The 22,142-nt window shown below is 44.8% G+C and overlaps 1 protein-coding gene across 1 annotated transcript in view; it reads right to left on the bottom strand.

The window, feature by feature from the left end:
- LOC311234825 (E3 ubiquitin/ISG15 ligase TRIM25-like) overlaps window positions 1-15,080 on the bottom strand; it is a gene marked incomplete at both ends in the record, with an annotated part of 33,625 nt that extends 18,545 nt beyond the window's left edge. Inside the window, 3 exons of the mRNA XM_084322069.1 lie at window positions 7,699-7,794; window positions 13,777-14,151; window positions 14,850-15,080. Of these exons, the coding sequence (XP_084178195.1) occupies window positions 7,699-7,794; window positions 13,777-14,151; window positions 14,850-15,080 (702 nt within the window). The remainder of the gene's footprint in view (window positions 1-7,698; window positions 7,795-13,776; window positions 14,152-14,849) is intronic.
- Between the last annotated feature and the right edge of the window lie 7,062 nt (window positions 15,081-22,142).

Consider the following 22,142-nt stretch of genomic DNA (forward strand, 5'->3'; position numbering starts at 1 on the left):
TGTAAATGGACCACAATGGAAACAAGCCACGGCTTTATTGTGTTTTATCCATTTGACCAGCGTTAGTTAGTTAAAATGTTGTCCTACTGTTGTGTCAATAAAGTATTCAATCACACACACACACACACCGAAGGCTGAGGTTAACATGCAAGGCGCTAACCTGCTTGTTGGTTCCGTCAGTGTCTTTTTCTTTATTAAAACCATTATTTATTATTATTAAGAGAGTATGTTTTCTTTATGTAGACAGTAAGATGGTGGAGAGGGATGCAGAATAGGGCAGATACAGGAAAGAAGGCTCTGGCAGGATTGGATCGCAGGCTAACAGGGGTACATGTGGTTCCAGAGTAGGGTCCTAACCACTACACCATCTCTGGGCACATTGGGCCTCATTCACCAATACTCTCATTATTTTTCTTATATTTTTGCTTAACCGACTGTTATCTCAACACACTGGGATTTTAAAGTCATATTTGGGAGCAATTGACCAATGGTAGGCTTTTAAATAAATGTTTTATCTGGGTACGAGTTTCTTATCTCGGTAAGAGTGCTCTCGAACACTCTTAGAATTTGGTCTTGCCTAAGAGAAAAGCAAAAATAGAAAACATTGCTGAAGCCCAGGTAAGAACAAAATAAGGACTTCCGGTTTGCGACGTTCTGGTGAGCAGCCACACGGTCGGTGAATATCAAGAAAAGGAAGTAAAACAATTCAAAGCGAAATAAAAAGTGAATGATTCAGACTAGCATGACGCAGTGGGCAGCTAGCATACAGACTGACATCCAAGTTAAAATGCAGATCGCCCAGGACATGCGGGCTAGCACACGGGCTATTGAGTTAGCTAACCAAGCTATCAAAGCTAACACACGGGCTATCCGGGCTATCCAAGCTAGCACGCAGGCCTGGCTGGAGGAGCTGCAGGCTAACATGGAGGTTAACACGATGAATGCGACGCAGCAAGGGATACAAGCTAACGTGGTGTTGGACCGCTGCGAGGTCTGGCTGGAGAAGGAGCTGCAAGCTAACATGGAAATTAACACGATGAATACGACGCAGCAAGGGATACAAGCTAACGTGGTGTTGGACCGCAGCAAGGTCTGGCTGGAGAAGGAGCTGCAAGCTAACATGGAAGTTAACACAATGAATATGATGCAGCAAGGGATACAAGCTAACGTGGTGTTGGACCGCTGCGAGGTCTGGCTGGAGAAGGAGCTGCAAGCTAACATGGAAATTAACACGATGAATATGATGCAGCAAGTGATACAAGCTGGTTTGGGAGAGGTGAAACGGACAGCCCCCAGGGGAGGGACGCTGGATACAACCGGATCAACCAGGACTCGGACACCGAGGTCGGCCGGACCATCCGCACACGAGATGCAGGCGCGGAGGTCGCCTGGGCCACACACACCAACCGAGATCCGAGCACCGAGATCAACCGGACCAGCCAGAACTTGAATAACGAGGTTTCACACACCAAGCAGGACTCGAGCACTGAGGTCATACACACCGACCAAGATTCAATACCACATATGCATATAATGTGATAGTGAATATAATGTGATAGTGAATGGAGGTTATGATTCGAGACACACTGCAGACAACACACAGACCACTGGGAATACAGACCGGGTAAACACATTAGATGGGGAAATTGGGACTTGATTCGGGACATATAATACAAATAACACGTACTAGACTAAACTGTAGACACAAACACACATGACGCACAACTAAGCATATTATTTGATAGTGAATGGAGTAGGGCTGACCTTCGAAGCTTTTTTTGGCAATCGAAGCTTCGGGGCCGAGCTTCGATTTTAATTCGAAGCTTCGAGAAAAAAAAATTATATTTTTTTTTAATATATATATTTTTTTTGTTTTTATCTTATGTTGTTGTGGGACTTGTACAGCACTTGGTAAACTTTGTTGTTTTTAAATGTGCTCTATAAATAAAGTGGATTGGATTAATTAATTAAGTAGCCCCTTTCGTGACTGACGCAGCCAACAAGGTTTCACTCGGCTGCGCTGCCTGGGTGCAGTGGGGCTGCTCTCACAGCCAACAACATGACATTACATAATTATGTTGCAACCTTCGTCTATCAAGCAAACAATTATATAAATATTTATATGTAGTTGATAGAGACAAAGGCAGAATTCGACTTAATTAAGCACGTTTTATTAAGACATATTTTTATATGGGTCGGGACACTTTAAAAAAGCAGCACAATGAACACAAATCTGTCCGACATAGTCTTAAATAACAAACGGCATTGCTTCGCTTCTTCGTCGACATGTCTGCTGCACATGTTTTCAACACAGATAATCTCCACGTGCTTGTTGTAGAGAGGTGGAGTCGAGGCGCCGCTTACTTCCGTTTCATTGGAATGGAGGCGGGAAGGCGCCGCTTACTTTCGTTTCATTGGAATGGAGGCGCAAGATTTTGGAGGCAAAAAAATAAATAAAAAGTATTAAATTTTTTTTATTATTATTATTATATATTTTTTTACTTTGATAATTTTTTTAATGCTCGAAGCTTGTGCCATCGAACGAAGCTTCGAAGTATTTAAGACAGCCCTAGAATGGAGGTTATGGTTCGAGACACACTGCAGATAACACACAGACCACTGGGAATACAGACAAGGTAAACGCATTAGTTGGGGAGGTTGGGACTTGATTCGGGACATATAATACAAATAACACGTACTAGACTAAACGGTAGACACTAGCACACATGACACACAAACAAGATGACAGGGAACATGGGGAATCACATGGGGAATCACATTCGGAGACCGGACCGGGAGCTCTGGAAATGTACCAACATATGAAAGATAAAAATTCAAATAAAATGTTGGATAATAATAGGGACATTGGAGAATCCCCATTGGGGATATCTACGTCGTTATAGGAGGGGCCCTCTCCAGGAGGCGTCTATGCCAAATACAACGCAGTTCGGTTTCCGGGTTCCTCTGATTGGCCACGACGCCCACGTGACCCCGCGCTAGCACGCCCCTTATCCACGCCTGCCGTTACGCCGCGCCAAGCTCCTCTGTGTGTTGCAGCGCGCGGCACAGCGGCAGAGGTCCCTGTGTGTTCTCGCTTCCTCAATTTATACGCATGGAAGTATTGACTACGCCGTAACGAATCATTAAAAAAATATACCGTTAACTGGAATATGTTGTTTCTTTACACATATGTTGGATTATGTAATTGGTTTGTCATGACAAACCAATAAAATCGCTACTTTACATCAGGGTGAACGCTGTTAATGTCGGCGGCGGAGTCAATACAATGTCCTGCATTAGAAGCGAACATCACAGTCAATAATTACAGCTTTAATAGCGGAGAAAGTGGGATAAAAAGGTCTCTGCCAGTTTCGCCCGAAAAGGTTATTATTATGACTCAACGAGTCGGAGACAAATGATGACCACAACACAATTGCACATCAAACTACGGACATCGCCGCGACGTTGCTAGTGGCACCAGCTGGTTTGTCATGACAAACCAATTACATAATCCAACATATGTGTAAAGAAACAACATATTCCAGTTAACGGTATATTTTTTTAATGATTCCTTACGGCGTAGTCAATACTTCCATGCGTATAAATTGAGGAAGCGAGAACACACAGGGACCTCTGCCGCTGTGCCGCGCGCTGCAACACACAGAGGAGCTTGGCGCGGCGTAACGGCAGGCGTGGATAAGGGGCGTGCTAGCGCGGGGTCACGTGGGCGTCGTGGCCAATCAGAGGAACCCGGAAACCGAACTGCGTTGTATTTGGCATAGGAGAGCCTTACCCCTCCAACCCGCCAACGGGGGTTAAACGGGGTTAAAAAGAATTACCTGGGAAGCGCCATATTGTCTTTAGTCTTCTTTTATATTATTTTCTTCTGAGTTATGTTAGAATAGCAGTTGCTTTAAATGTGAACATGGACAAATATGAAGGACAAGAATTCAAAATGTTGGACATGAAGAGAGGCTTGGAGAATCTCCTTTGGGGGGTATCTCCATCTCTGGGGGGGGGGGGGGCTTCTCCAGTGGGAGGGCTGATCCCCCCCCAAACCGCCAATCGGGGAAAGAGTGCTAACCATATAACAATTTATGTTCAGTTCATTTTTTCTTATTGTGTTGTTAGTTTATTTTTTCATAAATATGTGCGGTGATGTCGGTGACATGGGAGGTACAGAGGTGGGCAGGCGGGGTTCCGTGGGGGGGGGGTCAGGGGGGGGGGCATCGTTCCGGCGGTTCGACCCGGGGGAGGGGGGGCCTTGCGTGTTGTGGGATTGGTGTGTGGGGGGTGGGGTTTCCAGGGGTCCTCGGACGCCGTGGCCTGGGCGGTCTGGTCACCGGGCCGGGGGGCACCGGGCTTGGGGTCGCGGGGGGTCATTGAGGCGTGGTGCTTTGGCCTTCTGCGGGCCTGGGCTTGGGGTTCTCGTGGGCCGGGGGCCTGGTGGTCGGGCGGGGGCGGGTGGGAGCTCTGGGTGCTCGCCTCCGCGCATGGTGGACCAGGATATGGGGGTGTTCTGTTTCTCGGGGAGGAGGGCGGGAGGGAGGGGTTTCTCTCAGGGGGATCAGAGCGGCTGGGCTTTGCCAGGCGGGGTCCTGTGTGTTGGGGGGGGTCGGTGGGCGTGGGGTGGGGCTCTCGTGGCATGGGAAATAGCAGGCTTGGCTCGGTGGGGGGGGGGAGTCCCCCATCCTTTCCTCTACTGGGCCTGGCCCAATTGATTCAAGGGACCCGTGTCGCTGGGGGCCCGGCGGCGCGCGCATCGGCCTGGGATATGGGGGGCTCCTATGGGCTTAACTCAGGGGGGGACCATCGTTTCCGCGGTTTGGCCCGGGAGAGTGGGGTCTTGGATGTTGTGGGGTCGTCGGCCGTGGGGTGGGGTGCTGGGTGGCATGGGAGGTAGCGGGCTGGGCTTGGCTCGGTGGGGTGGGGGGGGGGGGGGGGGGAGTACCACCCCTCGCCCCTCTCCTGGCCCTGGCCCAATCAAATTCAAGGTACCCGTGTCGCTGAATACTCTGCCACGCGTGAGACGGCCCTGGGATGTGGGGGAGCCCTGTTTCTGGGGGTGGATGGCGGGAGGGGGGGTCCCTCTCATGGAGGTCTGGGAGGCTGAGCGCGGCCGAATTCAAGGGGCCCATGTGGATGTACTGTTGTGTTGTTGATGTCATTGTAGATATGGTGTAAGTGTTGTTCGTCTATAAATGTTAATAAAAAAAGTAAAAAAGTAAAAAAAATAAAAATAAATGCTAGTTAACACTTTAATCGCCGATGACGTGTTTAGACGTCATTCCTAGCCATGCTCATTCTGCCGAAGACGCCGTAACGCGTCTTTGATATCAATATTTCAAAAATCTGTGATCGAAATCATATTTCCCCTCCGGGGCCCTGAGATATACTGCAAAGCTCCACTCAACTCTCTAGCTGTTCAAGAGCGCCATCTGGTGGCCGATCGGCAGATCGCCAACAGGAAATGACTCGTCAAACAGGAAGTGCTCATCCATATGTCGTCCGGGCACTCGCGATCGTTAGCCTGACTCTATCTCCACACACTGGATAATCAATCGCTCGCCCTAACTCAATAAACAACGTTATTTGGACGTATATAGTATTATACAACCTGGAAATGGTTCATCAGGATCAACATCCCATAATCGAAAACTGTCTACTCCACGCTGATCGCCCAACGACCCGAGGAGACTGGGGTGAGTTTTAGCGTGTAGTATTACCGTGTTCGATATGGCGGCACGGTGGTGTAGTGGTTAACACTGTTGCCTCACAGCAAGAAGGTCCAGGGTTCGATTCCCGCTTGGGGGCCAGGTTTCCATGATGCCAGGTACCCAGGTGGGGTATCTCCCAGGCCTTTCTGTGTGGAGTTTGCATGTTCTCCCCGTGCTCGCAAGGGTTTCACCCCCGATAAGATAAACCCAATGGAAAAACATGCACAACAACAGATCGCTAACGCTGTGGCGTCCTTGACGAAGACGGACAGGAGCACTTGGATTGGTCCCCTGGCGCGGCTCACGTTGACGCCTGTCTGCTCCCGGCTGCCCTTGGGGGGGAAGGACGACGGGATGGGTTAATCGCAGAGACAAATCGCATCTGCGATCCTAAAGAGACAATGCATGCGTGTGTGTTCCGGTGTGTGTGCTAAACTAACCGCTGTGTGTACCACTAAAACATTGAGTGTCGTTGCATGCCGAATAAAGACCTCTGCAACAGGTCCTGCATTATTATTAAACTGCTATGATGATCATATGACCCACACTGGATGAATCATCTAACGCTGCCCACGGAATTATAAACGACCCCCCGCCCATCCGGTCAAGATAAGATGATACGTAGTAACTTCTAGAAGTACCTCCAGTTGAAATTTTTTATCTGGCACAGATCGCTATCAAACTGTATTTCATCATGCATAGAATGCATTTGGGGCTATAAATCACATTCTGAAGAAAGCTGCAGAAAACGATAAAAACATACTTATACTTTAGACCGTATTTTAGTATGAATATGTGAATGAAAAAGTATAACGTTGCTACACACTGAACAATATATATAGGACCTTGAATGGGCCATGATAATGTCAATTTAGCAATACAATTTAAAAAGTTATAGCCCTGCAAAGAAGGGGAACTTCTCCATAGACAAATAGAGATGGCGAGGGATGGTAAATTATGAATTTTAACCATGGCGATCAAAGTGTTAAGAACTAAATATGTTCTTATATCGCTTCGTAAATGAGGCCCATTGTGTCTTGCTGAAGGACACTTCGGCATGCTTCCAGGAAGAGCTGGGATCGAACCGGGAACCTTCAGATTACCAGATGAAAAAAATGCATGCGTGTCCTACAGGATGTGTCACCCATCTCGCATGTGTGTGTTCGCTGCATGACGATGTAGCAAAGTCCAGTTTCATATGACCTAGGGCTGGGCGATATAACGATAAATATCACGATATATTTTAATAATCGATATCGAATAATTTTTTTTTTTTTTTATATATATTTTTTGTGACCTGCAACAGGGCAGTTTTAAAACCAGAGACAGTGGACAGACTTGTCTTTCTTGCCTGCAACTTAAAGTAATGGCTTTGCTTGTCCAAATGACAATACTGACCAAATTGAGATTTATTTTTCTCTTGTCCATTTATTTCCAAGTTCCAAGTTTCTTTAATAGTTGTCATACAGAAGTACAGAATACTTTTATACAAAATGCTTCTTACTGTTACTGTTACGCTTTTGTTTGCTTTCTAATTTAAAATACAGTTTGAAACCGTCTGTACACAGTAGGCTATGTGTGCTAGCAGAACTAGACTCCAGTCACGAGTCACGGTGCACATGTGGTTTGTGGTGGTTTGTCCACCAAAAAAGCGCCAAAAGATCAAAAATAAACTAGCAGAGCCAGAACTGTTCAACTCCCCTGGAGCCACAGCCAGCAGAGAAGCCGGTTTACTTTAGCTTTTAAACCAGCTGCAGCCCGAGAACTGGAGTGTGAGGCGATGTAACACTAAGGATGGCGGCAATGACAAAGAATTGCTGCAAAATAAACATACATCTGTTAAAAAATTTAAAAAAATATTTAAAAAATTAATACTTATAACAATTCGATAATTATCGATATCGAGAAATATGATAACATTATCATATCGTTATCGCGATATGCTTTTTTTCCATATCGCCCAGCCCTAATATGACCTCACCTTCAGTGTCTCCACAGCCAGTCTGAGTGCTTTCAGCTCCTTCTCTCTCTCCTGGACTATCTCCTGGACTTTGAGAAGACTCCCCCCCAGCTGTTTCTGTAACAAATCAACATAGGAAAAAGAGTTTTAGTTAGGGACTTCATTTAAAGCTACACTAGAGACAGCTTTATCTATAGTGTAAGATTGGCACCCTGTGGCCATGAGAGGTAATTGCATCTTGGCGGATGAGAGAAAACAGTAACAAACTAGAATGGGTGCTCGTTGGAGCACATTATGTCCGCGACATGCTATATAATTGGGAATAAATATGTCCCCCCAATGAGTGAAGGAGGTATGGCATGTATACCAGCGTTTCCGTTAGCCGGTAATTACCGGTATTTGACCGGCAAAATCTGTTGAAGTCCGACATATTTAATCTCTCCGGTCATAGTGTCCGGTGAAAATAGTTCCCTCTGGGCACAGTTTGATTATTTGAATTGTATTTGGATGGGCTGGAGTTGGGTGGCCTATGCGATGAATGAAACAATCATTGCGTTTGTTGTCGTTGCTTCGCTCAGCGAGAGCTTGCTGCTGGATTTGCGGAAGGCATGCAGCTGCAGACCCACAGAACCCACCAGCTTTGCTGGCACAGTGCGGTCCCCAGACCTGGAAAGCTGCTCTGCGGGTCTGCAGCTGGATGCTTCTTGCAAACTAACTGCGGCCGGCTCGCGCTGATAACAGCTTTCATTGTTGGACCGGCTGCTTGGTGGAGCAACGATGAAACGAATGTAATGAATCGTTCGTCGCATGGGCTATTTAATTTTGGCCTGTTTTGGTACGGTTCGGGTGGTCAAGTTGTGCTTGGAGGGAGTTGTTTTCACCGGACATTATGACCAGCACCAAGTCGTTGGGAGGTGGAGATATACATCACGCAAACCCACGATAATGTTGCCGTCTCTCTCTGCAAAATTTCTCAGTTCTTCGCTTGATATAATTAATACAAATGTCCAATATAACGGAATTCGTTAGCTCATAAAAATGTGATTATAACAGACTGCTGTTTAGTGTCGGACCGACTGCCCACATACGCGGTCTATTTTATTTCAAGTCAGCAGCAGCACGGAGTATCGAGGGACTTATTTTATTTGGAATATATTAATGACTGTATACGCAAAAGTAGCCTCGTTTTAAGTAATAATATTATAAATCTACATGCCTTGAGGATGACATTCTTTATATAGCCTGCCTATCAATTGTTTTAAAGCTCAATAAACTATGACCGGAATTAATCTCATTTGTCCGGTAGATTGAAATCTTGCAGGTCACGGAGACCGGCAAAAAAAAATTCTAACGGAAACCCTGATGTATACATATGTTTTATATCGTCTCTTGTGGTCTGTTCAGGAGGTCTGTGAGTCACAAGTGCTTTCTTGCAGTTTGTGGTTTTCATTGGGATTGATGTGCCTTTAGCTACACAAGTTGCTTCCAATAGAAAACGCTAGCGTTTACTCTGACTGCCCAACCAGTCATGTCATGATTTCTCAAAACACAACTGAGTAACACTAGCTGGTTACTGGAAAACAAGAGACGTGCTGGCGGCCTTTGGCCACGCTGTTCACATCACAAAATGAACTCCTCACTCCCTCACACTAACCTTCTGTTTTTAAAGAATCAAACTTTGAAATTCACTGACCTGGTTAAATTCAAAACAGCGCAAATTATGTTTAAAGTAATCAATAATACAGTGCCTAGTAACATTCAGTACATGTTCACAGGCAGAGATGGTATCTACGGGTTAAGAGGGAAACTGCTCCTAAAACACCCTACGACCTTGAAGCAAATGGGCATCTCGGTCTGTGGGGTGTCACTTTGGAGCAGCCTGCATGAGACGTACTAAAAATATTAGAACATTTAAAAGCTGTTATAAACAAACATTCTTAAACAAATACATGGAAGAGGAAAATCTAGAGTAGTACTGTTACTTACGATTATGATGACATATTCTATTCCTTGCAAATACTGCTTTCTTTTCTTCTCAGTTTTTTCCGTTTTTTTATCATTTACTATATGTTCACACCGAAACGTCATGATATGATTTATTTCAGGCTGCCAATAAATTTGAAAAACCTGGAGTGTGTGCCTGGACATTGTTTCCCTATTGTTATGTATGATATCAGAGGTTACAGCACCCAGTGGCAAGTCTAGTGAGGTGAGCGCGTTCTACAACTTTTTTCACTATAGATAGAGAGCAAGAATCTGTCAATTGTGTGATGTAAGGACTAGATAAGCACTAATTCTTTCTACCCTTCTCGAACCAAATTCTATGTTTTGGTTTCTTTCTTTTTATTTGTATGTGTGGGTGTGTTTGTGTGTATATGTATGTGTGTATGTATGTAGATATATGTATGTATGTATGTATGTATGCATGTATGTTAGGGATGGGTACCGAATTCGGTACTTTTGAGGTACCGAACCGAAACACGTCGGTACTACCGAGTATCGAATCAAGTGAGAATTCTTTTTTTTTTTACTTTTTTCTTTTCATGTCAACGTTCACACGCACAATATATGCTTACCTAGGATTTGACTTGATTCAACAACAAAGCAGTCAAAGCAATGACAAGCCGAAAACTGTCGAAATGGTAGTTATTTGAAGTTTGGATTTTTTTTTAGGACTGAGGTAGGTAAATAAAATTTCTTGAGACTAAAGTACCGAAAAAAGGTACCGTTGGGTACCGGTATCGATTCACAGGTACCGGTATCGGTTCAAATGTGAAAGGTACCCATCCCTAATGTATGTATGTATATTGTATATTGTTTTTGCTTTTATCAAATTTGTTGTGATAGTTATGTGTGTTGGTTCGAGATAAATAAAAATCAATCAATCAAAATGTCTAATTTATATTATATATACATTTTCTAAATGATAATCATTGCCCAAAGCTGTTGCCAAGTAAAATAATTGGGCTGTTGATGAGATCGCACTGGGTGAGGCTTGGCCATTGCACTTTGTTTGTGCCGACTCCTGTGAATGCCGAGCAAAAGGGAATGTTTTATTGTATAACTGCGTTAGAAGTAGGTCAACATGAAGGCTGATCTTTGGACCGGAAGGGAGGAGGCCTGCACTGAGAGCATATTGCAACATCCTGCATCTCTCGTTAGGTTATGCAGTATGATGCCGCAGGCCTCTTTGTCCCCCTCCCGTCGGGCAGACGCTACCGCTCTATCACATATCACCTAACCTATCTGTCTATCACCTAACCCAACCCCCTCCAATGTACAGTAAATTACCAAGTATGGTTTCGTCAATATTCCAATCTACAGTTTTGCTTGTACAATTGTACTGTCCCCCCCCCACCCAACCTACCCAACCTCCTCCAATGTACAGTCCCCCCCCCCACCCCACCCCACCCCCCCGCCCCACCTACCCAACCTCCTCCAATGTACAGTTTCTACGTCAAATGTATATACTCTCTTTTCTGGACTCTTCTTGTATCACAAACAGTACTGTATTTGCAAATCTGGTATGTCATAAATGTATAGATGTAGCAGTACTGTCTATCTGTATGTCGTGTATGTCATATATGTTATGATGAATTGAAAATGGGGGACCCTGATGTAAACAAGACGAAAGTCTTTCTCTGGTCTGCATCCCCTTAAAAATTTTATGTATTGAGCTGTACTGTACTGTACCCATTCTGCAATCTGTTAATAAAGTTTTCAATCAATCAATGTTCTACCTCTGGGTTTACTAAGAGCTTCCTCCAAAGGCTAGATTTGTATATTATCCTATTTTATTTTGGTGTGTTATTAGTCAGGTTGTGGAAGTGCTGTTTCTGTGTGTCTGTGCATCACACACTTTGATTATATGCACTTTTACTGTAAATTGTGCCCCTATGCATTATGCACTTTACTATGTTAAAAAAGTGAATATCAGGAAGGCAGCAGGTCCAGACGGCATCCCCGGCCGCGTCCTAAAAGTCTGTGCCGACCAACTGGCCCCAGTATTCACTGACATATTTAACCTGTCCTTAGAACAGGCTGTCATCCCCACCTGCCTGAAGAAGTCCACTATTATCCCTGTACCCAAAAAATCCAAGCCTGCTTGCCTCAACGACTACCGCCCTGTAGCTCTCACCTCCATAGCCATGAAGTGCTTTGAGAAGCTAGTAAAGGGCTACATCTGCTCCTCCCTCCCCATCAACATGGACCCCCTGCAATTTGCATACCGCCCCAACAGGTCCACGGAGGACGCCATATCCCATGTGCTGCACACAGCAGCATCACACCTGGACAAGAGGCAGGGGAACTATGTGAGAATGCTGTTCATCGACTACAGCTCAGCATTCAATACCATAGTCCCCTCCATACTCATAGCCAAGCTCAGGGACCTGGGCTTGGGCTATGACCTCTGCCAGTGGGTCTTGGACTTCCTGACTGGCAGACCCCAGGTGGTGAGAGCAGGCAACTGCACCTCCTCATCCATCACCCTCAACATAGGGGCCCCCCAGGGCTGTGTTCTGAGTCCCCTCCTCTACTCCCTGTACACACACGACTGTGTGGCTCAGCGGAGTAGCAATACAATCGTCAAATTTGCTGACGACACAGTGGTGGTGGGCCTGATCTCTGCCAACGACGAGAGGGCCTACCTGGAAGAGGTCAAGGTCCTGGCGGGATGGTGCCAGGAAAACAGCCTCTCCCTGAACGTCAGCAAAACAAAGGAGATGATTGTGGACTTCAGGAGGTCGGGGGTCAAGGACTACAGCCCCCTCAGCATCGACGGGGCACCGGTTGAGAGAGTCAACAGCTTTAAGTACCTCGGAGCCTACATATCCGAGGACTTGACATGGACCACACACATTAACAGTGTTGTGAAGAAGGCACGACAACGCCTCTACTTCCTCAGGCGCCTAAGGAAGTTCCAAGTCAGCCAGAAGATCCTTAAGAACTTCTACTCATGTACAATAGAGAGCATCCTGACCGGCAACATCACCTCCTGGTTTGGGAATAGCACTGCACAAGACCGTAGCAGACTACAAAGAGTGACACGTTCAGCCGAACGCACAATTGGAGGGGGGCTCCCCACCCTCCAGAACATTTACTACAAGCGTTGCAAGGGCAAGGCTAAGAGAATCATTAAAGACTCCAGTCACCCGAACAACTGCCTCTTTGAACTGCTGCGGTCAGGCAAGCGATACAGGAGTCTCAAGGCGAGCACAGAAAGACTCAGAAGAAGCTTCTATCCCCAGGCCATCAGGCTGCTAAACGAACAATGAATGAACACTACACAACAACAACCACCAAACGCACATAGCACACACATCCACACGCACACACTCACTTTAAACAAACACACTGTAGCACCCACTCCACACACTTATAGCACACACCCACTTTAAACAAACACACTGTAGCACCCACTCCCCACACTTTATATTTATGGATGAAGGATTGCACTACAACTCGTACACCTTACTGTAAATTGTACCTAAAATTGTACCTCATCCCATTTCTGCTTTGCACTAGATAGTACTGTACATTAGTACACTGCATAGTATTGTGTATTGTATATTATATGGTAACTCAGAACATTGTACATATGTCTATACCGAACACTGTGACCTCATTTTCTTCTTCTAAATTCATGCTATATTATGTTATTATGTTATTTGATACTATCTTGTCTAGCACAGTCTCTGGAGCGTAACAGTAAGAAGCATTTTGTATGAAAGTATTCTGTACTTCTGTATGACAACTATTAAAGAACTTGAACTATATGCACTTTTAGGGGATGTTGATATCAACCTTAGCATTTGTCCTTTTATACTGTCTATTTTTTTTCTGTACCGTTTCTACTCTGCTCCTGTATTGGATTAGTCGTAGACAGTGTTTGCTCTGTACCTGTATTCCAATGTGGATTTGTCCATACATGGCAAATAAAATCTCTGACTCAGATGTTCTTTAGTCTATTTTCCTCAGTAATCATTACCTTGTTTCACTTGTGTTTCGTGATGATCTAATTAAACACCTTTGTTCATTGTGGACCCTTCTCATTCTTTAAATGTGATCTTCGTCATGAAGTAGATGTTCTGGTCCTACCTGTTCCTCAGTCCTCTCTGCTGCAGCCGACACCGTGTCGTGGCCTTTATGTTCATCCATGGTGCACAGATAACAGATACACTGCTGGTCCGTACGACAGTAGACCTGCAGCAGCATGTTGTGACTAGAACACATCGTGTCCTGCAGTCGGGCCGTGGCTTTGACCAGCTTGTGCTTCTTCAACACGGGGATACTGTGGTGAGGTTGGAGGTGGGTCTCGCAGAAAGAAGCCAGACACACCAGGCAAGACATGAGGGCCTTGTGGCGTCTGGTTCCAGTGCAGAAATCACAGGCCACGTCTCCTGGTCCGGCGTAGGTCAGAGCAGCAGAGGCAGAAGCCTGCTGGCCCCCTGTCCTCTTCAGCTGCTCCACCACCTAGGAGGACAGAAGGAGGACGGCTCAGTCACTGATGACCACAAAACAAGGAAAACAATACATCTGCAATGAGAAATTACATGTGTTTCTGTCTCTCTTCATGTACATGGGGGGAGGGGGGGTTCAGTACCGATACGCAAAACTGACCATCAGAGATATTTGTTAATGAGTCGACTATTAGCATAAGTTACTTCATATTGCACACGGACCAAAAACTTTAAATTCAATCAAAGAAATGTAGGCCTGGAGAAAAGTTCGGAAATGTGTAGGAACACTATGTATACAGGGGCATAGCAAGACCTTTCTGTGCCTTGTTAATTAATTCATTGATGATTGACACATCCATAGTAGAAATGAGGATTCGTATGGTTAGCATTGTTATTATCGCACATTCAAAAATGCCCTTATGTTTAAAATGTTCATAGAACAAAAAGCTCAATATACTGCACAGGAAGAAAACACCTTTTTTGAACTTTTAAAAAACCATTTTAAAACAAACCTTTTAGTAAAGACACTGAGACCCCTCCCCCAGTTTTGGGCCATAGGTCATCTGTTCCCCTCTTAAACTGGTGCATTTATATAGTGCTTTTATCCAAAGCGCTTTACAATTTGTTCCTCACATTTGACCATTCACTCACACATTCACACACCGACGGCAGAGCCATGCAAGGTGCCAACCTGCTCATCAAGCCACCCACCTCCGCCAGCATGGTGTTTTTCTTCAGTGCGGGCCTTTGATTGAAGCGCTGTCTGCACTGGGGACAGCTGTAGACTCCCTTCTTCTCATCCTGGTCCCAGCTATCTCCAATACAGCTGCTGCAGTAACTGTGTCCACAGGAGACCGTGACTGGTTCCGTCAGAAGGTCCAGACAGATAGAACAGCAGAACTGGTCCTTGTCCAACACAACACCCTCCTGCTGTTCAGCCATTTTACCCACGTGTAACGGTTCTCAATTGGTCAGAGATTGAAGAGACTGCTGTCGACTATTTACTTCCTACAGAAGACACATCAAATACAATAACTGTAGTTTTCTGGTCACTGCACATCTTGCATACCTCAGCAGATAGCTACAAGACTGCTCTTTTTATAATGTCTCAATGACACAGTATTTATAAAAAATACATGTACTATTTTACAATCTCTACTTGCCAACACAATGTACCAGAACACAGTAGCCTATAACATACATTTGTAGGTCTATAAACCAAATTGGTAAACTTGCACAACCTGCTGGACATAGCAGGAAATGCAACAGGTACAATATATAACGTTGAAAATTGATTGAAAACTTTAATAACAGATTGCAGAATGGGTACAATACAGTACAGTACAGCTCAATACACACAATTGTTAAGGGAATGCAGACCAGATAAATACTTTCATCTTGTTTACATCAGGGTCCCCCATTTTTTATTCATAACATATATGACATACACGACATAGTGTGTATTGAGCCGTACTGTATTGTACCCATTCTGCAATGTTAAATAAAGTTTTCATTCATTCATTCATTCACAGATACAGTACTGCTACATCTATACATTTATGACATACCAGATTTACAAATACAGTACCGTTTGTGATACAAAAATAGTCTAAAAAAAAAAAGAGTGTATATACATTTGACGTAGAAACTGTACATTTGGAGGTGGTTGGGTGGGCGGGTGGGGGAAACTGTACATTGGAATATCGACTAAACCTTACTTGGTCCCAAGAAGAGGGTCTCATGTATTACTGGGTTAGGACATTTACTGTACATTGGAGGGGGTTGGGTTAGGACATTTACAGGGGCCAGTTTCGAATTGCAGTCAGTCTCCTGTAGGTGTTCTTTGAGAGTGGTTTTGAAAGTGGGTAGTGATTCACATTCCTTTACAGCTTTGGGTAGGGCGTTCCACATTGATGTGGCATCTAGATGAGTTATGCACATGATGCTAATGACTAGTGAAGTGACTACTCGATATCCTTCCACTCAAACCTGTCTCATTTAGAAAAAGTTAATGGCCCTGTACCCCACATTCCCTGAGCTCAGTCGTAACAATTCTCTCACCTCCAGATTGATTGATTGAAAAGTTTATTAACAGATTGCAGAATGGGTACAGTACAGTACAGCTCAATACATACAATTGTTAAGGGGATGCAGACCAGAGAAAGACTTTAGTCTTGTTTACATCAGGGTCCCCCATTTTCAATTCATCATAACATATATGACATACATGACATACAGATAGACAGTACTGCTACATCTATACATTTATGACATATCAGATTTGCAAATACAGTACTGTTTGTGATACAAAAGTGTCCAGAAAAAGAGTGTATATACACTTGACGTAGAAACTGTACATTGGAGGAGGTTGGGTGGGGGCTGTACATTGGAGGTGGGGGGGGGGGGGGGGGGGTTGGGTAGGGGACACACACATTATTAATACTGACAAAGCCATACTTGGTAATTTACTGTACAACTAGGTTAGGACATTTGTAGGGGCCAGTTTCGAATTGCAGTCTCCCGTAGGTGTTTTTTGAGAGTGTTTTGAAAGTGGGTAGTGATTCACATTCCTTTACAGCTTTGGGTAGGGCGTTCCACATTGATGTGGCATAATTGCGAAACGTGTTTAGTCCCTTGTTTGAGCCGAATCTGGGTTTAACATGATTTGTGGAACTCCCTCTGGTGTTGTGGTTGTGGTATTCACGGACCTTTGGGAAGTATTTTGACATGTACATGGGTACCTTAGTCGTGTAGTGTATCTTGTAGACCAGGCCCATTGCAAGTTGCTGTACTCTGTCATCTACTCTAAGCCATCCTAGGTTGTCAAAGTGGGCAGGGGTGAGGTGGGTTCTAGGAGTAAGGTCAAGCAGTAGTCTGACCAGTTTGTTTTGTGATGTTTGTAATTTAGTTTTTAGCGCCTTTGAGGTGCTTTGGTACCATGAGGTGCAAGCATAGTCGTAGTACCCTTGAATGAGTGAATGAAAATAACATGTTTGCATTATGTATGGTGCCACATACCTACAGAGGACATCAAATACAATAACTGTAGTTTTCTGGTCACTGCACATATTGCATACCTGCATGTTGTACAACATAAAATAATAGTAGTATAGTATTTAATAGTATTTAATACTTGACAAAGATGAAGACACCCTGAAACAGAACAAGATAGCAAACTCGGCGCTGACAACATATACCATAAATACATAATAACACTATGGTAACACATATATATATATATCTATATAATGCATATAATATAATATATATATGTATACAGTAATAGTGAATGAGTGAAAACAAAGATGGCCGCTCAGCATGGTTGGTAAGACGCTGCCCTCTAGTGGCCGGCGATAAACGCTTCACATTTAAACTTCCTTCCCCAAAATAACTAACTCCACATTTAGCAATTATGCCACATCAATGTGGAACGCCCTACCCACAGCTGTAAAGGAATGTGAATCACTACCCACCTTCAAAACCACTCTCAAAGAGCACCTACAGTAGGCTGCCATTCGAAACTGGCCCCTGAGTGTAATGTCCAACCCTTGATGTGGTCTCTCTCTAACCAGCTAGCCACCCTCCAGTTAGCTCAGCTCGGAACTAGGCAGAATCTGCATATGGCTCGCTGATAACAAACTATCATTACACATGGGCAAAACAGAGTCCATTCTCTTCGGTTCAAATAACAAACTCAGCAAGACCGACGGCTTCTCAGTTACAGTGGGTGACAATATTGTCACAAGGAAAGATGAAATTACCTACCTGGGTTCCATCCTAGAGGCTAATCTCTCCTGTGACAAAATGGCATCCAATGTAATAAAAAAAGTCAACCAACGAACTCGATTCTTGTACCGGATCTCCTCTCTGGTAAACAAGAACACCCTGAAGACTCTGGCAGGAGCACTCATTCAGGGGTACTACGACTATGCTTGCACCTCATGGTACCAAAGCACCTCAAAGGCGCTAAAAACAAAATTACAAACATCTCAAAACAAACTGGTCAGACTACTGCTTGACCTTACTCCTAGAACCCACCTCACCCCTGCCCACTTTGACAACCTAGGATGGCTTAGAGTAGACGACAGAGTACAACAACTTGCAATGGGCCTGGTCTACAAGATACACTACACGACCAAGGTACCCATGTACATGTCAAAATACTTCCCAAAGGTCAGTGAATACCACGATCACAACACCAGAGGGAGCTCCACAAATCATGTTAAACCCAGATTCGGCTCAAATAAGGGACTAAACACGTTTCGCAATTATGCCACATCAATGTGGAACGCCCTACCCAAAGCTGTAAAGGAATGTGGATCACTACCCACTTTCAAAACCTCTCTCAAGGGACACCTACGGGAGACTGCAATTCAACACTGGCCCCTGTAAATATCCTAACCCAACCCCCTCCAATGTACAGTCATTTACCTAGTATGGTTTTGTCAATAGTTCAATGTACAATTGTGTTTGTTTGTACAGTGTCTCCTCCCCCCCCCCCTCAATGTACAGTGTTACTTGTTTATACAGTGTGCCCCCCCCCCCCCCCCCCCCCAACCACCTCCAATGTAAATTACCCAGTATGGTTGTCAATATCCCAATGTACCCAACCCCCCCCACCCAACCTCCTCCAATGTACAGTTTCTACGTCAAATGTATATACTCCCTTTTCTTGACTCCTTCTGTATCACAAAAAGTACTGTATTTGCAAATCTGGTATGTCATAAATGTATAGATGTAGCAGTACTGACTATCTGTATGTCATGTATGTCATATATGTCTATATGAATTGAAAATGGGGGACCCTGATGGAAACAAGACAAACGTCTTTCTCAGGTCTGCATCCCCTTAACAATTGTATGTATTGAGCCGTACTGTATTGTACCCATTCTGCAATCTGTTAAATAAAGTTTTCATTCATTCATTCATTCATTCATTCATTCATTCATTCATTCAGCTGTTGGAAGCCAACATCTCCAGCTAACTCCACTGTCTCCTCTCTGTTGAGTAGCAGCGACAAACGTCTCTCTACCACTATCACGGATCTTCTATCATGCTGTGGACCATCTCGTTTTGTCCGGCATGTCTTCTCTGGTCATCAAGTCATTGGCGACCGACTGACAACGGATTCATTCAACATCATTACATCCTTCCCAGCTGGCACGTCTCTGAAATATTCCGTTTCACAACTACTCCAACTCAATAATGTCAGCGCTCCTCCGTGCCGGCTCTCAGTCATCAAAACACTTGGTCTCCTGCATCGCCCTCCTCGCTACATCCACCGATCCTCCCGGAGAACGTTTGTTTACTCCCGGTCTGACTCCAATCACATGCCCGCGCTCTGGTCTCCCCCCCAGCGCATTTCCTCAACAACATTACGTCATCAAAACAACCCACATGTGCGTTCTGTCTGCCTCCGCCCCCTTCCCAAAGCACACCAGTCTGACCAAATCCAACCACATCTCAAATTTGCTCTGTTTAACACCCGATCACTAAATAAAGATAAAGCCCCTCTACTCAATGAATTAATTATTGACAATAACCTGGACTTTCTTTGCTTAACATGGCAAAAACCCCTGGATTATTATTTTCTTAATCAGACCACACCTGACGGCTACTCCTACATGGTCAAACCACGCCTCCACAGGCGTGGAGGTGGAATAGCCACATTCCACAAAAGAAGCATTGACACAAGCAATATTACCATCCCGGCTGCCTCCTCGTTTGAACACCTTGCTTTTAAACTGTCTGGTCCCAAACCCCTAGTCACTGCAGTCAAGTTTCAAGTTTCTTCAAGTTTCTTTAATAGTTGTCATACAGAAGTACAAAATACTTTTATACAAAATGCTTCTTACTGTTACGCTCCAGAGACTGTGCAAGACAAGATAAGATAAGTATGAAATAAAATAACATAGTATAGTATGTAAATTAGAAGTAAAAAAATTAGGTCACAGTGTTCAGTATAGACATATGTACAATGTTCGATGCAGAATAGACGTAACTGAGTTACCATATAATATACAATACACAATACTATGCAGTGTACTAATATACAATACTATATAGTGCAAGGCAGAAATGGGATGAGGTGCAATTTAGGTACAATTCACAGTAGGTGTACGAGTTGTAGTGCAAATCCTTTATCAATAAATATAAAGTGTGTTTGTGTGATCTAAAGTGTGGAGAGTGGGTGCTGCAGTGTGTTGTTTGTTTAAGTGAGTGTGTGTGTGTGTGCTGTGTGCATTTGATGGTTGTTGCATATTGTTTATTGTTCGTTTAGCAGCCTGATGGCCTGGGGATAGAAGCTTCTTCTGAGTCTTTCTGTGCTCGCCTTAAGACTCCGGTATCGCTTGCCTGACCGCAGCAGTTCAAAGAGGCAGTTGTTCGGGTGGCTCGAGTCCTTAATAATTCTCTTAGCCTTCCCCCTGCACCGCTTGTTGTAAATGTTCTGGAGGGTGGGAAGCCCCCCTCCAATTGTGCGTTCGGCTGAACGTGTCACTCTTTGTAGTCTGCTACGGTCTTGTGCAGTGCTATTCCCAAACCAGGAGGTGATGTTGCCAGTCAGGATGCTCTCTATTGTACATGAGTAGAAGTTCCTAAGGATCTTCTGACTGACTTGGAACTTCCTTAGGCGCCTGAGGAAGTAGAGGCGTTGTCGTGCCTTCTTCACAACACTGTCAATGTGTGTGGTCCATGTCAGGTCCTCGGATATGTGGGCTCCGAGGTACTTGAAACTGTTCACTCTCTCAACCGGTGCCCCGTCGATGCTGAGGCCCCCCAAACCAAACCCAACCTTCCCCTCTGACCTGTCTGAATTCCTGACACAACTCTGTGCTATCTCTCCATCCATCCTTTTAATCAGTGATTTCAACATTCATGTTGATACTTCGGACTCCAAAACCTCCACAGAATTCCTGGACATTTTAAACTTTTTTAATCTTACCCAGCATGTTGATTTTCCCACTCATAAGAAAGGTCACACACTGGATCTGGTCTGCACATCTGGCATCTCCATCAGTAACCTCACCTGCTCCGACCTCACCATCTCTGATCATCTGGCTATCACCATGGACATTCTCATCCCTACTCCCCCAATCAAGCAGATGCGTTCCATAACATTCCGTAATCTCAAATCCATCCACCCCTCCTCTCTCTCTTCCCTACTGACTGACACCATCCCTGATGCCTCCCTCTTACAGCATGGCTCCCCTGCAGACCTGGTCAACATTATACAACAACACTCTCTCCTCCTGTCTCAATCAGCTCGCCCCAGTCAAAACCAAGTCTGTCTCCTTCACTCACTCCGCCCCCTGGTACACCGATCACCTACACCACCTTAAATCCAAGGGCCGCCAGCTCGAACGGCTATCCAATAAAACCGGTCTCACTGTCCATAAAGAGGCCTACAGACAACATCAACAGCTCTACAAAGACGCCCTCAACTCTGCACGCTCCTCCCACTACTCCGCTATCATACAGGTCTGGCAGCGACAACCCCAGGACTCTGTTTTCCACCATCAACACACTTCTTAAACCCTCTGACACAATCTCCTGTTCCTTCACTGTCAGTAAATGTGTCTCCTATCTGTCACATCTCCAAACAAAAATTTACAAAATCCACAACCAACTAACAATTGCCTCCGCCAACACTATTTCCCCTCTGGATTCAACCCCCCCTCCACTGCCCAACCCCCCTTTTACATCCTTCACTGAAATCACCGCATCGGACCTATCCTCCATTCTCTCTACAATGAAAACTTCAACCTGCATCCTGGACCCTATCCCCTCCATCCTAGTCAAGGCTTGTCTCCCTGCCCTTTCTCCCCTAATCACCTCCATCGTAAACTCCTCTCTGACCACTGGCCTATTTCCCCCCGCCCTCAAAATTGCTTCAGTCACCCCCTTACTAAAAAAACCCGGTCTCAACCCTGAAACCCTTGATAATTTCCGCCCCATTTCCAACCTCCCCTTCCTCTCAAAAATAATTGAGCGAGCCATTGCCTC

Source organism: Notolepis coatsorum (genome assembly GCF_963971535.1).
Source record: "Notolepis coatsorum genome assembly, chromosome: 9".
Lineage (NCBI taxonomy): Eukaryota > Metazoa > Chordata > Actinopteri > Aulopiformes > Paralepididae > Notolepis > Notolepis coatsorum.